General features: G+C 35.5%; 1 protein-coding gene across 1 annotated transcript in view; it reads left to right on the top strand.

Annotated features, from left to right (window-relative positions):
• Positions 1 to 13,570: 13,570 nt before the first annotated feature.
• The window catches only part of LOC107149531 (EGF-like and EMI domain-containing protein 1), a 613,012-nt gene continuing 612,355 nt past the window's right edge, over positions 13,571 to 14,227 (top strand). The window contains exon 1 of the mRNA XM_048814348.1: positions 13,571 to 13,790. Within this exon, the coding sequence (XP_048670305.1) occupies positions 13,675 to 13,790 (116 nt within the window). The 5' untranslated portion in view covers positions 13,571 to 13,674. The remainder of the gene's footprint in view (positions 13,791 to 14,227) is intronic.

The raw sequence follows: 14,227 nt of genomic DNA, 5'->3' as shown, positions 1-14,227 counted from the left end.
GCTCAATGGGAATATTGGTCTGAATTTTTTTTTTCCTTAACATGTCTTTGTCTGGTTTTTGTATCAGGGTCATATTAGCTTCATAGAATGAATTTGGAAGGGTTAGCTTCTTTTCTATTTCATGGAATATTTTGAGGAAGATTGGTATTTGTTCTTCTTTGAAAGTCTGGTAGAAGTCAGCTGAGAATCTGTCTGCTCCTGGGCTTTTTTTTGGTAAGTTTTTGATGGCATCTTCAGTTTCATTGCTTGAAATTGATCTGTTTAAATTTTCTATGTCCTCCTGATTCAATTTGGGTAAGTTACATGTCTCTAGAATTTTGTTGATCTCTTCAAGATTTTTTGTTTCATTCAAGTGTAAATTTTCAAAATAGATCTGATTATCATCTGTATTTCAGTAGTGTCCATTGTGATATTTCTGTTTTCATTGCAGATGTTAGTAATTTTGAGTTTTGTCTCTCTTTCTCTTTGTTAGCATGGCTAAGGGTTTATCAATTTTATTTATTTTTTTGAAGAACCAACTTTAAAATTGTTTCTTTTGTTCCAATTTCATTGATTTCCATCTCTGATTTTAATTATTTCCTATCTTTTACTGCTTTTGGTGTTGTTTTGTTCTTTTTCTGGGGCTTTGAGATGTAATGTTAGGTCTTTTATTTGATGACTTTCTATTCTTTTAATTAATCAGTTCAACGCAATGAACTTTCCTCTTACAACTGCTTCATAGTGTTCCAGAGATTTTGATATGTTGTATTGCTATTCTCTTTTACCTCTAAGTGTTTTTTTAATTTATTCCTGATTTCTTCTGCTATCCATTCATCATTCAGTAATGCATTATTCAATCTCCACGTTTTAGAGTAACTTTTTAAAAATTTTATTGTTGATTTCTAATTTTATTCCATTATGATCTTATAGAATGCAAGGTATTATCTCTATTTTTTTATTTGCTAAGAGTTGCTTTGTTGTCTAAGATATGATGAGAAAGATGAGAAGAAGGTGTATTCAGTCATTGATGAATGAAATATTTTATGTATATCTGTTAAGTCTAAGTTATTAATTGTATTTCTTTGTTCTATAGCTTCTTTATTTTTGTTTGGAGGATTTATCCAGTGGTGAGAGATGTGTGTTAAAGTCACCCAGTATTATTGTGTTGTGATTTATTTGATTCTTAAAGTTGAGAAGGGGTTGTTTGATCTACGTAGATGCTCCATTGGGGGGGGGACATAAATATTTCTGATTATTATGACTTATTGGTATATAATTCCATTAAGCAGTATGAAATGTCCTTCTTTGTCCCTTCTGATTAAATTTGGCTTGAAGCCCACTTTGTCTGATATGAGGATAGAAACTCCTGCTTGTTTATGAGATCCATGTGAATGATATATTTTTCCCCATCCTTTTACCTTTGGTCTGTGAATTTCTTTCCTATAAGGCGAGTTTCTTGGAGACAGCATATTGTTGGGTCCTGTTTTTTAATCTGATCTGCCAGTCTATATCTTTTTTTTTAAATTTTTTATTGTTGGCTGTTCAAAACATTACATAGTTCTTGATATATCATATTTCACACTTTGATTCAAGTGGGTTATGAGCTCCCATTTTTACCCCATATACAGATTGCAGAATCACATCAGTTACACATCCATTGATTTACATATTGCCATACTAGTGTCTGTTGTGTTCTGCTGCCTTTCCTATCCTCTACTATCCCCCCTCCCCTCCCCTCCCCTCCCCTCTTCTCTCTCTGCCCCCTCTACTGACATTCATTTGTCCCCCTTGTATTATTTTTCCCTTTCCCCTCACTTCCTCTTGTATGTACTTTTGTATAACTCTGAGGGTCTCCTTCCATTTCCATGCAATTTCCCTTCTCTCTCCCTTTCCCTCCCACCTCTCATCCCTGTTTAATGTTAATCTTCTTCTCATGCTCTTCGACCCTACTCTGTTCTTAGTTACTCTCCTTATATCAAAGAAGACATTTGGCATTTGTTTTTTAGGGATTGGCTAGCTTCACTTAGCATAATCTGCTCTAATGCCATCCATTTCCCTGTAAATTCTATGATTTTGTCATTTTTTAATGCAGAGTAATACTCCATTGTGTATAAATGCCACATTTTTTTTATCCATTCGTCTATTGAAGGGCATCTAGGTTGGTTCCACAGTCTTGCTATTGTGAATTGTGCTGCTATGAACATCGATGTAGCAGTGTCCCTGTAGCATGCTCTTTTTAGGTCTTTAGGGAATAGACCAAGAAGGGGAATAGCTGGGTCAAATGGTGGCTCCATTCCCAGCTTTCCAAGAAATCTCCATACTGCTTTCCAAATTGGCTGCACCAATTTGCAGTCCCACCAGCAATATACAAGTGTACCCTTTTCCCCACATCCTCACCAGCACTTGTTGTTGTTTGACTTCATAATGGCTGCCAATATAACTGGAGTGAGATGGTATCTTAGGGTGGTTTTGATTTGCATTTCTCTGACTGCTAGAGATGGTGAGCATTTTTTCATGTACTTGTTGATTGATTGTATGTCCTCCTCTGAGAAGTGTCTGTTCAGGTCCTTGGCCCATTTGTTGATTGGGTTGTTTGTTCTCTTATTATCTAATTTTTTGAGTTCTTTGTATACTCTGGATATTAGGGCTCTATCTGAAGTGTGAGGAGTAAAGATTTGTTCCCAGGATGTAGGGTCTCTATTTACCTCTCTTATTGTTTCAGTCTATATCTTTTAATGATTGATGAATTTAGGCCATTTACATTCAAGGTTATTATTAAGATATGCTTTTTATGCCCTGTTATATTGATTTATTCTGGTTTTTAATTTGAATTAGATTGATTCACTTTCCTTTTAGTGTAGTTCCTCCCTTTGCTGGTTTTCACTTTTATTTTTCATTTCTTCTTGAAGAAAACCTTACTCTGGGTATGTTTTAATAGTGCAAGCTTTCTAGTTATGAATTCTTTTAACTTTTGTTTATCATGGAAAGTTTTTATTTCAATATCAATTCTGAAGCTTAATTTTGCTGAAAATAGTATTCTTGGCTGGAATCCATTTTCTTTCAGAGTTTGGTATATATTATTCCAAGAACTCCTAACTCTGTGGGTCTGGGTTGAGAGATCAACTGAGATCTGGATTGGTTTCCTTCTAAATGTTCCTGTTGTTTTCTCTGGAGGCCTTTAAAATTGTATTCTTATTCTTTATGTTAGGCATTTTCATAATAATGTACTTTTGTGTGGGTCCTTTGTAATTTTGCTTATTTGGGGTCCTATAAACCTCCTGTATTTGATTTTTCACTTCAATCTTTAGGTTTGGGAAATTTTCTGATATTATCTCTTTGAAAATATTATTCATTGCTTTGTTTGTATCATTGAGACTTCATCTATCCCAGTATAATCTTAAATTTGCTCTTTTCAGAATATCCCATATTTCTTGGAAATTTTGTTCATGGTCTCTTAATATCTTTTCTCCACAGTCATCTTTGTTTACAAGATTATATATTTTGTCTTCATTGACTGAAACTCTGTCTTCCAAGTGATCTAGTCTGTTGGTGATTCTTTCAATTGAATTTTTAATTTGGTTTATTGATTCCTTTATTTTGAGGATTTCTGCTTTTTTTTTGATTTTTCAGAATCTGTGTCTCTTTGTTGAAGTCATCTTTCACTTACTTTATCTTGTAATTTCACTCCTTACTTTGCAGATAAATTTAACTATGTACATTCTTAACTCTTTCTCTGACATTTCTTATATTGTGTTGTCGGTGGATTCTGTCATTGGAGTATCTTGGTTTGTTTGGGGTGATTTGTTCCCTTGGTTTTTCACTTAGATTTTGTGACTACCCATCCAACATTATGGATCTGGGGCAATTGAGTTTCTACCCTGTGGATTTATAGTGTCCCTGAAGGTTTCCAGTACCTCACTATTTAAGGAGAGACAAATAATAACAACAACCAATGCAAACAATATACTGCATTAAAAAAATATATACTGTTAAACCAAATAGTTTCTGCTATGAAGTCTATTATATTAATTATCGCAATAACAGAAAAGATATGATCAGTTATTGCCTACAATAAAAAGAGCAAATTTGTAAAAGGGTTTACAATTTCAAATGGAGGACATGGAGATAACAGAATTGATATTAGGACATGATGATTATGAGGGAAGAGGAGAGAAGATAGAAGTAAAATTTCAAGAAACAGTGAAAGAAAGAACAATAGAAATTTGGTTGTTAGTGAAAGAAAAAAAAAGAGTATCAAAGGAAGTAGGTAGGACAAAAATATATATATAGTATAAATTAAAAATAAAAAATACAAAACAAAACTAAAATATACTAACCAAACATCCTAGTTTACAAAAAATCTAATCCTTGAAAAATAACTGGCTTCAAAAATGTTAGAAATGAAAAAAATATGAATAAGTATAAACGTCCATGTACCATTAAGGTCACAATTAAACAGAGAAAAAGAATTAAAAAAAAAAAAAAGAAAAAAAATCTTGATGAAAAGTTAAAGAATTCTCTTCATTGGAGTTCAAAAGTTTCTCAGCTTCTCTTCTCAGCAGTTTTAGTTGGGGTCCTCTGGAGCACCCTCCAGATTACTGGAGTGAAAGAGTTAATCCCATAGGCCAAATTCCTGGAGGCAGAGTTTAGGCTTAGGTGGGTTCTAGGCTGTTTGCTGAATGCCAATTGGTCTGGAAATTTTAAGTCACTGAACCTCCAGGACCCATTACTTGCTGGTCCATTCTGGAAGACTGTGCCCTAGGGATCTCCTCTGGATTCCACTCATATGGTAGAGGAGCCAATTCTTAGTATCCTATATCACCTGTGGACTGCATGTTTCCTGTTCTTGGGTTCAGTCTCCAAATTCCTTCTCTTCTGCCCCTGCCTTTCTGAATTGCTGGACAGATGCATCCCTCCTTCCATTCTTGCAAGCAGCCGGGTTGAAGGGATAGGGGTAGAGCTGGGTGGGTTTCCATGACCAGTTGTCTCCTGTGTAAACCTCTCTCCATGTTTGATTTTTTTTCTGACCACTTAAGCACACTCCATGTTGTGCAGTGTGTGTTTACTTGGTCTGTATTTCAGGCCAAACTCCAGTTTGCCAGGAATTCACTCTCTCAGCTGCCAGCTCCTGCACTGTGGCTGCAAAATGATTCCTTCCTTTGTCCTTCACAGGTTGCCTGGAGAGATGGTGGCTTCTTTCCCCACAAGGATATTGTGTAGCTCGTCTTTCAGTTTAGTTGGCAATGTCCTTGATCTCTAAAGGCTCCATACCCAGACATGCCTCAGGCCTCCTAAAAGTGCAGGTTCCTTGGGGCTGGGGTTGTGGCTCAGTGATAGAGTGCTCACCTAGCATGTGCGGGGCCCTGGGTTCGCTCCTCAGCATCACATAAAAATAAATGAATGGAATAAAGATATTTTTTAAAATGTGGGTTCCTTTAAATCCCTTATCCCTCTACTTTGCTGGCTGAGGGAGCACTCTGGCTGGTGTTTTTGACCCAGCCATGGCAGCGGCTATGCCACTAGGGTGACGTTTTTCCTTATTTTATTATACCCAACTTCCTGAGTCCCCGATCTGCTTTGAACATCCAGTTTTAAATTCCAGCAAAGTCCACTGATCTCTTTTGCCCATCTTGCTGAGAAGCTGCCTATATGCTTTCTTGGTTTCATGTCATGGAGCAGCCAGGAAGGTGAATCCCCTCTATTCTGCCATATTTTAAACTCCCTGTTAGCATTCTTTCTATATGCTGGATACTAAACCTACCTCAGATATGACTCATCAATATTTCATTTTATTCTGTTGGTTTTCTTTTCACTTTCTTGACAATATGTTGACTGTATTTTGGACATCAATTTCCATAGCTATATAGCTGAAGCTACCCATCTCATCTGCTACATAAAACACACATACAAAACCATAGAAATATTTCCAGTGCAAAAATGTGAAAAAAAAATCTGAAAAAACATGTTATAAATAAGTTGTCATATAACCCAGAAAATCCATGCCTAGAGAAATTTACCCAAGTAAATTAAAATGTATATTTATAAAAAAATATTTCAGGTGCAAATGTGTAGTATGTTTGTATACAAATTTATGTTAATAATTTTCAAGTACCCTAAATTTGTGCTAAAGAATTACATAGGGGTGTAATTTTTACAGCCTTATTAAAATATTAAAGAACACTGAATTTTGCACTTTAAAATGTTGAGTTTTATGATACATAAATTACAATGTTCGTATCTCTGTAATTTAAATTATGGCCTTAGTCATGATTTGGGCTTGAATATGCCATCTGGATTGATCTTTTTTTCTTAAGTGGATATTTTTACTTATTTACACTGGGTTTCATTAATTACTATTTCCCTCATTGGTGTACTTCTATAAAATTCTCTTCTAAATTATCCTTATCAAGTTGGAAAAGAAATAGAAAACTACATTATGGAGGTTTGGTTTTGATCATTCCTAAATATGAATGTTTATTTTGCAAAAGTGAGCTAATGGTATAGTAGTAGTATCTTTTGCAGCTATTTCTTAAATAACTAGGTCAGAGAATCTCCAATATCAAGCACATATTAGACTGTGTTGATCCATTATATGCTTCTTTATAATCAGATTTATTAAAAACTTATTTAGTATGGTTATGTGTAGAGGCATTTGTAGTGGCTGTTTGAATACAATCAATTATCTGAGGTAGTAAAACACAAAGAATTGGACTAAAATTTGCCTGTTATTAATAACCAAAAAAAAAAAAATCCCACAAAGTAGTGGACTTCAATATGTTGACAGCCTGAAACAGAAAAATAGTAAGGGACAACAAAACTCCACTTTCATCAATGGATATATTACACAGACAGAAAATCAATTGAGGAGATATTGGCCTTGAACTATACTTTAGACCAAATAGACCTAATATATATATATATATATATAAATATTCTATCCAATAGTAGCAGAATATACATTTTTCTCAAGCACATCTGAAACATTCACCAGGATAGATTATTAAAATCAAATCAAATATCTTTTCCAAACACAATGGTATGAAACTAGAAGTCAATAATGAGTAATTTCATAAAATTTGCAAATATATGGAAATTAAGCAACATGCTTTTGAATAAACATTAGGTCACTGAAGAAACTAAAAGATTAAAAATATCTTGAGACAAATGAAAATGAATACACAATACATCAAAACCTGTGGTTTGCAACAAAAGCTGTTTTGAGAGTGAAATTTATAGTAATAAATGCCTACATCAAAAAAGAAAAAAGGTCCCAGATAAACAATGCAATGGTATATTAAAAAAAAAAAAAAAAAAAAAAGAAAAGAAATGACAAAAATAAATTCNTTAAAAAAAAAAAAAAAAAAAAAACAGAAAAGAAATGACAAAAATAAATTCAGTTAGCAGAAGGGAGGGAAATAAATGAAATAAAGTCTAGAAAAACAATGGAAAAAAATCAATGAAAATAATAATTGGGGGGCTGGGATGTGGCTCAAGCGGTAGCATGCTTGCCTGGCATGCGTGTGGCCCGGGTTGGATCCTCAGCACCACATACAAACAAAGATGTTGTGTCCACGGAAAACTAAATAAATAAAAAAATTTTTTTATAAAAGAAAATAATAATTGGTTCACTTAAAATATAAACAAAATTGACAAATCTTTATCTAGGCTTAGAAAGAGAGAAGACTCAAATATGTAAATTCAGAAATAATAGAGGAGACATTACAATTGATACCACAGAAATACAAGGGATCATAAGTCAATACCTATGAAAAATTCTGTGGTGATAAGCTGGATAACCTAGAAGAGTCAAGTGAATTTCTAGAAACAGATAATCTATCAAGACTATATAACAAAAGAGAGAGAGAGAGAGAGAGAGAGAGAGAGAGAGAGAGAGAGAGAAAATCTGAACAGGCCAATAATGAGTAAAGAAGACTAAATCAGTAATAAAAAAATTTCCCATCAAAGATAAGCCTAGGCTCCACTTCTGAATTCCAACAAACTTAAAAACAAACTAATATGGATCATTGTCAAATTCTTCCAAAAATTGAAAAGGAAGGACTTCTTCCAAACTCACTTTACAAGGTCATCATTACTTTGACACCAAAGCCAGATGAAAGTACTATAAGAAAAGAAAATTAGAGGCCAATATTCTCAATGAATATTCATATGAAAATACTAAACAAGTACTACCAAACAGAATTCATCTGCACAATGTAAGATCATTTACCAAAATCAAGTGAGACTTATCCTAGGAACATAAGGTTGGACTAATATAGGAAAATCAGTCAATCAACAGAATGAAGGACAAAAAGTTTTATGATCCTCTCCTATATCAATAGATGTAGAAGAAGCATTTGAAAATATTCAAGGAGCTTTCATAATAAAAACACTCAGCAAGCTAGGTATATAAAAATGAATCTCATTATAATGGAGTTATATGTTACAAGCCCACAACTAATAGAATATTCAATAGTAAAAAGTTTAAATCTTTTTTATCTAAGATCAGAAAGACAAGGATGCGCAATCTCATCACTTCTACACAACATAGTACTGAAAGTTAGGTCCAGAACAATTTGGCAAAAAAAGGAACTAAAAGGCTTTCCATAATGGAAAAGAAGTAAAATTGTCACTGTTTGCAGATGACATGTTCTGCTATGTAGAAAACTCTAATGACTCCTCCCTCAAACTCTTAGAACTAAAAAAGTCAGTAAAGTTGCAAAATATAAACTGAACATATACTATGAGGTATCTAAAAAAGAAATCAAGAAAACAAATAATAGCTCCCCAAACAAAACACTTAGAAATAAATTTAACGAAGGAGGTGAAAGATCTCTATAATGAACTTAATGAAACACAGATGAAAGAAACTGAAAAGACAACAATAAGTGGAAAGATATCTCATGATCATGCACTGAAAATTCATATTGCCAAAATGTCCATGTTGCCTAACATGAGATATTAGGCAACATGGACATTTTGCATGTGCTTTCTATCAAAATTCCAATAACATTTTTCACAGAATAGAAAAATTAATCCCAAAATTCATATGGAACAACAATTAAAGCAACATTGAGCAAAAAGAATGAAGCTGGATGCCTCCCAATACCTGGATTCAACATATACTACAAAAGTATTGTGATCAAAACAGTAAGGTCATCATAAAAACAGACACAGACCAATGGAACAAAATAGAGAGTCAATAAATAGATCCAAGCATTTAGAATCAGCTGATTTCCTACAAAGATACCAAGAACACACAATGGGGAAAAAAGATGATCTTTTTAATAAATGGCATTGGGACAAATGCCATTTATTAATGAATAATGATATTAGACCCTTATCCCACGATAGATTTAAAAATCAACTCTAAATGGTGTAAAGACTTAAAGAACAAAACTTTAAAAACTGTAAAACTAGTGAGATAAAACACAGAGGGAAAGTGCCATATTATTGGTTCTGGGCAACAATTTTTTTGCCTAGGAATCCCAAAGCATAGACAACAAAAGCAAAAATAGACAAATAGAATTACATTAAACTAAAGAACATGTTTACAGCAAAGGAAATAATCAACAAGTGAAGGGACAACTAAAAATAGAAGAAAATATTTGCCAACCATACCTCTGATGAAGGATTAATATCCAAACAATGTAAGAAAATCAAACAATTTAAGGGCAAGAAAACAAATAACCCAATTAAAAAATGGGAGGAGAATCCAAACACACATTTTCCAAAGACATAAAAGTAGCCAACAGATGCATAAAAAGTTGCTGGATATCTCTAATCATCAGGGAAATGCAAATTAAAATCAAATGAGATCTCACCTCACACCTGTTAGAATGCCTCTTATCAAAATAATGAAAAGACGCTAAATATACTAAGCCTTTCACAAAAAACTAAAACAAATACTTTATGATTCTCCTGTGAAATATCTAAAGTGGTCAACATAGAAAGAAAAAGTAGAAAGGTGACTGCTAAGGGCTAGAGAGAAGGAGGGAGAATTTATTATATTAATTCAGTTTTGCAAAATGAAGACATTCTAGAGATCTGTTGCACAATAATGTGGATATACACAACCCTACTGAACTGTACAGTTAAGAATGGTGAAGATTGGAAATTTAATGTTACATGTGTCTTATTCCATATATACCGAAAAGCATCAGCTATGCAAATACATAGTATAGTTTCAGAAAAAAGTACAAATGTATGTCTGGGCTAAGCTTCTAATTAGGTTCCAATAAGCATATGTAATTTCAGAGCTAGTAATTCCATTATCACTTACATATGATTTGTAAGTCATTATGACCAATAAGTATCACAGCACTGAGTAATTATGTATAAATCACTAGAAAAACATCTTAGGAGTTTTATGTTGAATTTTTAATCCCTTTAAAGAGAGAGAGGAATATAGGTCTGTAAGAACAAAATTTAGTGGCAGATGAAATCAAAGCAAGAATGATTATTCACATCTTGGTGTGACGATCCCAGTTGGTTCCTGGGTGAATTTCATTCTATTTTTTCCTGACATCAAGATTTCAATGTACATGGCTCATTAGTGCTTGTAGGCATTTCTGTAATGGCAATTTATTACACTTTCAGGTGACAGAAGCTATCCTTTGAAGAATTGCTTTCTGACCTCCTCCTCTTTCAACCCACAACACCTGCCGGATGAAGTGGCCTGCTCTTTTTTTCTGTCCCCATATAGACACGAGAAGTTTTTGTGCAGAAGGAGAGCAGGGCTGAAAAGCTTTGGCAGGAAGGTTTTTGCAGCAGCCTGCTTGTCGTACTGCATGGATCAACAATTTCTCAATTAGAAGAAGATAGACGAGAAGATAAAGTATTTGGTGACTGTAAAGCTTCAAGCAGCAGCTGAGGAAGATTTTGAGAACATCTGGTCGGAATCTATTTCTTTTTAGGTAAGCATTCCTTTTTACAACCAGCATACATAAAGCATGAAATTGGCTTACTCCACCTCCTAACAAGGAAGAAGCTCGTTAGATTTATTATGCCTTAGATGCAGGTATGGAGGGAGAGAGAATGGTATGTGGCATGCCCACTGGAGATCGCCCTCCTCTCCTAATCTTTTGGACTCCTCTCAGAGAGAACATTCATCTACTTTGTCAAATCTATTTTTAAGAGCCTATCTAGGTAGGCAAGTGTAAAAGATCATTCACAAAAGTAAAGCCAATTCATGATGAATCTGGTTTTTGTACCCCATGAAATTTATGTCTGAGCAAGGGGTATTATTAGCATAACACTTCTCTTAATTTTTAAAACTGATTCTTTGTGTACCTGGCTCATTCTCTTTCTTTGTTAATTTAATGTCTTTCACTCTGGGCAATAAAGGTATAATTAACTGGTATTTTCTTTTCTTTTTCTTCTGTATCTAGCCTCATTTTATGTGTTCATAGAACCCTGAAACCACCAAACTATTGCTATTTTAATCTGTAAGACTGTAGCCAACAGGTTTCATAATGCTCTCCTGTTTTAAAGATATGGCATAACCAGCCAATCAAACCACATAACCAGTTATTTTTAAACTGTATGCACAAATTACAAAGGAAGTGCTGGATTCATGTCAGTTTATGGTAAAAACTTTAATGCATTTGCTTTTTCATTTAAGGATAATTGCTTACATGGCATTGTTTTCATGTTATAAGCCGTACTAGAATAATATAAAATCAACATTACTTTATGAAATGTACACTAATATTTAGCCTGTCACATCCATACTATTTTAAATGTTCATCTACAATAAAGTGCCTTCAAAATCATGGAAGGAAATTTTTCTAATTTGTGATTTACTTTCCATGTACCTAAACTGTCCTTTACTAAACAACCATGCAATCAAATAATTCACATATATTTTTGTATTATTTAGCTCTTAAAATAGCTCTTTTCAGCCATGACTTTATACTAAATTTGTCTTTCTTTAATATAAAGAAAATTGTATAGAAACTTTTTACATACCCAAAGGGAATGAGATTAGTTGAAGATAGACTCCTGCAGAGTTAAAACTAGTCCAGAAGCAAAGAAAGGCTTAGCAAGTCACAGGAAATTTCAGGGAACAGTTAATCTATATCATCATCTTTAGGTACACTATAAATTTTCATCAAAACAATTAAGATCAAACAGTATTGAAACAAACTGGAACCTTTAAGTTTCATCCAAAGGACAAACTAGAAAACTGAATCCATGGAGAGGGTTAATCTTTGTACCTGTACACATACACTATACAATCATTACACTAGTTCAGAAGCTGTAATCATTATGGCTTATCCAGTTTCTTAATTCATCCTTATAGTACCCCACCTGCCTTTGGTCATTTTACTGTTCAATAGTGCTTCCCTAGAAGAGGGAGAGGAAAAAGAAGAGGAGGTTAAATTAAGTAATCAATTCTGTTGAGGAGAATTTAGAATTAACAGTTAAAAATAAAGTTTAAAATTACCAGTGTATTTTACTAACCTGTGCTGGGCCTATTGTTAGCAGAACTAATTGAGAGTTAGCCACAGGAAAATGCATCTCCACAGCTGGTGTCAGTACCAAGTCCACTATCTCTTGGGTTTGGAGAAGGCCTGGTTCATGTATAACTGGTGTTTAGAAAGGGAAGTAAGAATGAATTCCTCTTTCATGAAACACAGGGGTCAGATAATGATTTCTATTGTGTAAACAGCTCTAAAATTCTGTGTTCAAGATACTTGCCAAAAGATAAAGATATCATCTAGTTGTGTTTTTACAGAATTTTTCACTGTAAACTTGATTTTAAAAAGTTAAAATTATACAGACAAGTCTAAGAGGAATAGAAAACATTGCAAGTTAGCATGAATTTCAAACTTAAATAAACAAGGAGAGCAAAGTCACAGAATGCTAAAAAATTCAGGAGTGTGGTTCTCTCCCACTCTCATCTTTTTATTCCTTTTCAGAAACCCCCCAAAAGTGTGCTCCTCCGTCCCTCCTGTAAATGCCCAATTGCTTCTTTAGTCACAGAAAGAGAAAACAAGGGAACAAAGGCTTAGAAGACTGAAATTAAAAGCCAGATGGTTAATTCAACTATGAAGGGCAAGAGGGAGTCCAAAAACACCTTCTGAGAAAAATCATTTTAGGGGTCCTAGGACTGTGGAAATCAGGTGTATCGCTTTTAGTGTCTGATTATGAATGAGTCCTTGGATAGACACTTTTGGTAAGTTTAGTAATAAAGGAAAAAAGTTGTTTCACTGCAGACGGTTCCATTTTCTGCAGGGTTAAACTGCAGACATTGGCTCCAGAGCTTGGGCTGTCCTTGTTGGAGGGCACGATGCACCATAGATTCTTATTTTCACGAAACAGACTCCAGAGGTTTGCGGCCTTCCAGACAGCAGCTGGCGCCGAGCACAGGCACTGCCTCAGGCCGGAGCTGCTGGCGACCGCGCTACTCTTGGCTGTGCGTCCCGGGCAGCGCTAGCCAGCACCGCAACCCAAGATTCGCGTTCAGAGCAGACGCTGTTCCCTTCTGGAAGGGCCGTGGGGGCTCGCAACTGACGGCTTCTCCGTATATTTTTAGGGAAAGGGAGTTGGTTTGCAGGGAAGGATGGAGTAGTTTTATAGAACGGTTGGCTCCTTCCTATAACTCTGGTGCCTAAATTGGGTGAGACGGTGGCCAAATAAAATGAAGGGAGATTATCTCATTTTGAGTAACTAGGATTTCTGGATGAGCTGAAGATGTGTCCTGCAACTGTCGATTTGGCAAGGGATTTGACTCAATCAACTACCATTTGGTTTTCACTTCAAACACACCTCCCCATGTCTGGTGTTCGGACTCACTCCCCAGACTCGAGGTAGGGAGTGAGCTGAAGGAGAGTGAATCAAAAGTCAGCCTTCTTTTGGTCTCTGCTTGTAGCAGATGCACAGCTGGTTGGTTCTGAGCAGGTTGGTGTGTGAGGCTGAAAACCGGAGCAGCTTAGCGTCTTTAGCGGGCTTTGGGGTGTGTGTGCTTAGAGGGTGGATCGGAAGAGGTTGGGAGTAGAGTCAGGCTGAGTATTCAGCGAAACCCCTGATTTTGCGTCCCAGCTGCTTCTTCCACTGCCCCCACTGCCCAGCCCCCGCCGCTTCTAGTCCCCGCAGCGCTGGCGTGGAGAGGAGGGGGTGAGGAGGGCGCTGGGGGGTGGGGGACGCCCAACAAGGCGTCGAGCCCGCGGTGGCAGCAGGGCTGTCTCTTTAAGCGCTCCGGAGGGGCCAGGGCGGGAGGGCGGCGAGCGCGTTTCCATGGCACCCA

This window comes from Marmota marmota, unplaced genomic scaffold, assembly GCF_001458135.2.
Source record: "Marmota marmota marmota unplaced genomic scaffold, marMar, whole genome shotgun sequence".
NCBI lineage: Eukaryota > Metazoa > Chordata > Mammalia > Rodentia > Sciuridae > Marmota > Marmota marmota.
The sequence above is the reverse complement of the archived record's forward strand: the minus strand, read 5'-3'. Positions and strand labels throughout refer to the sequence as shown.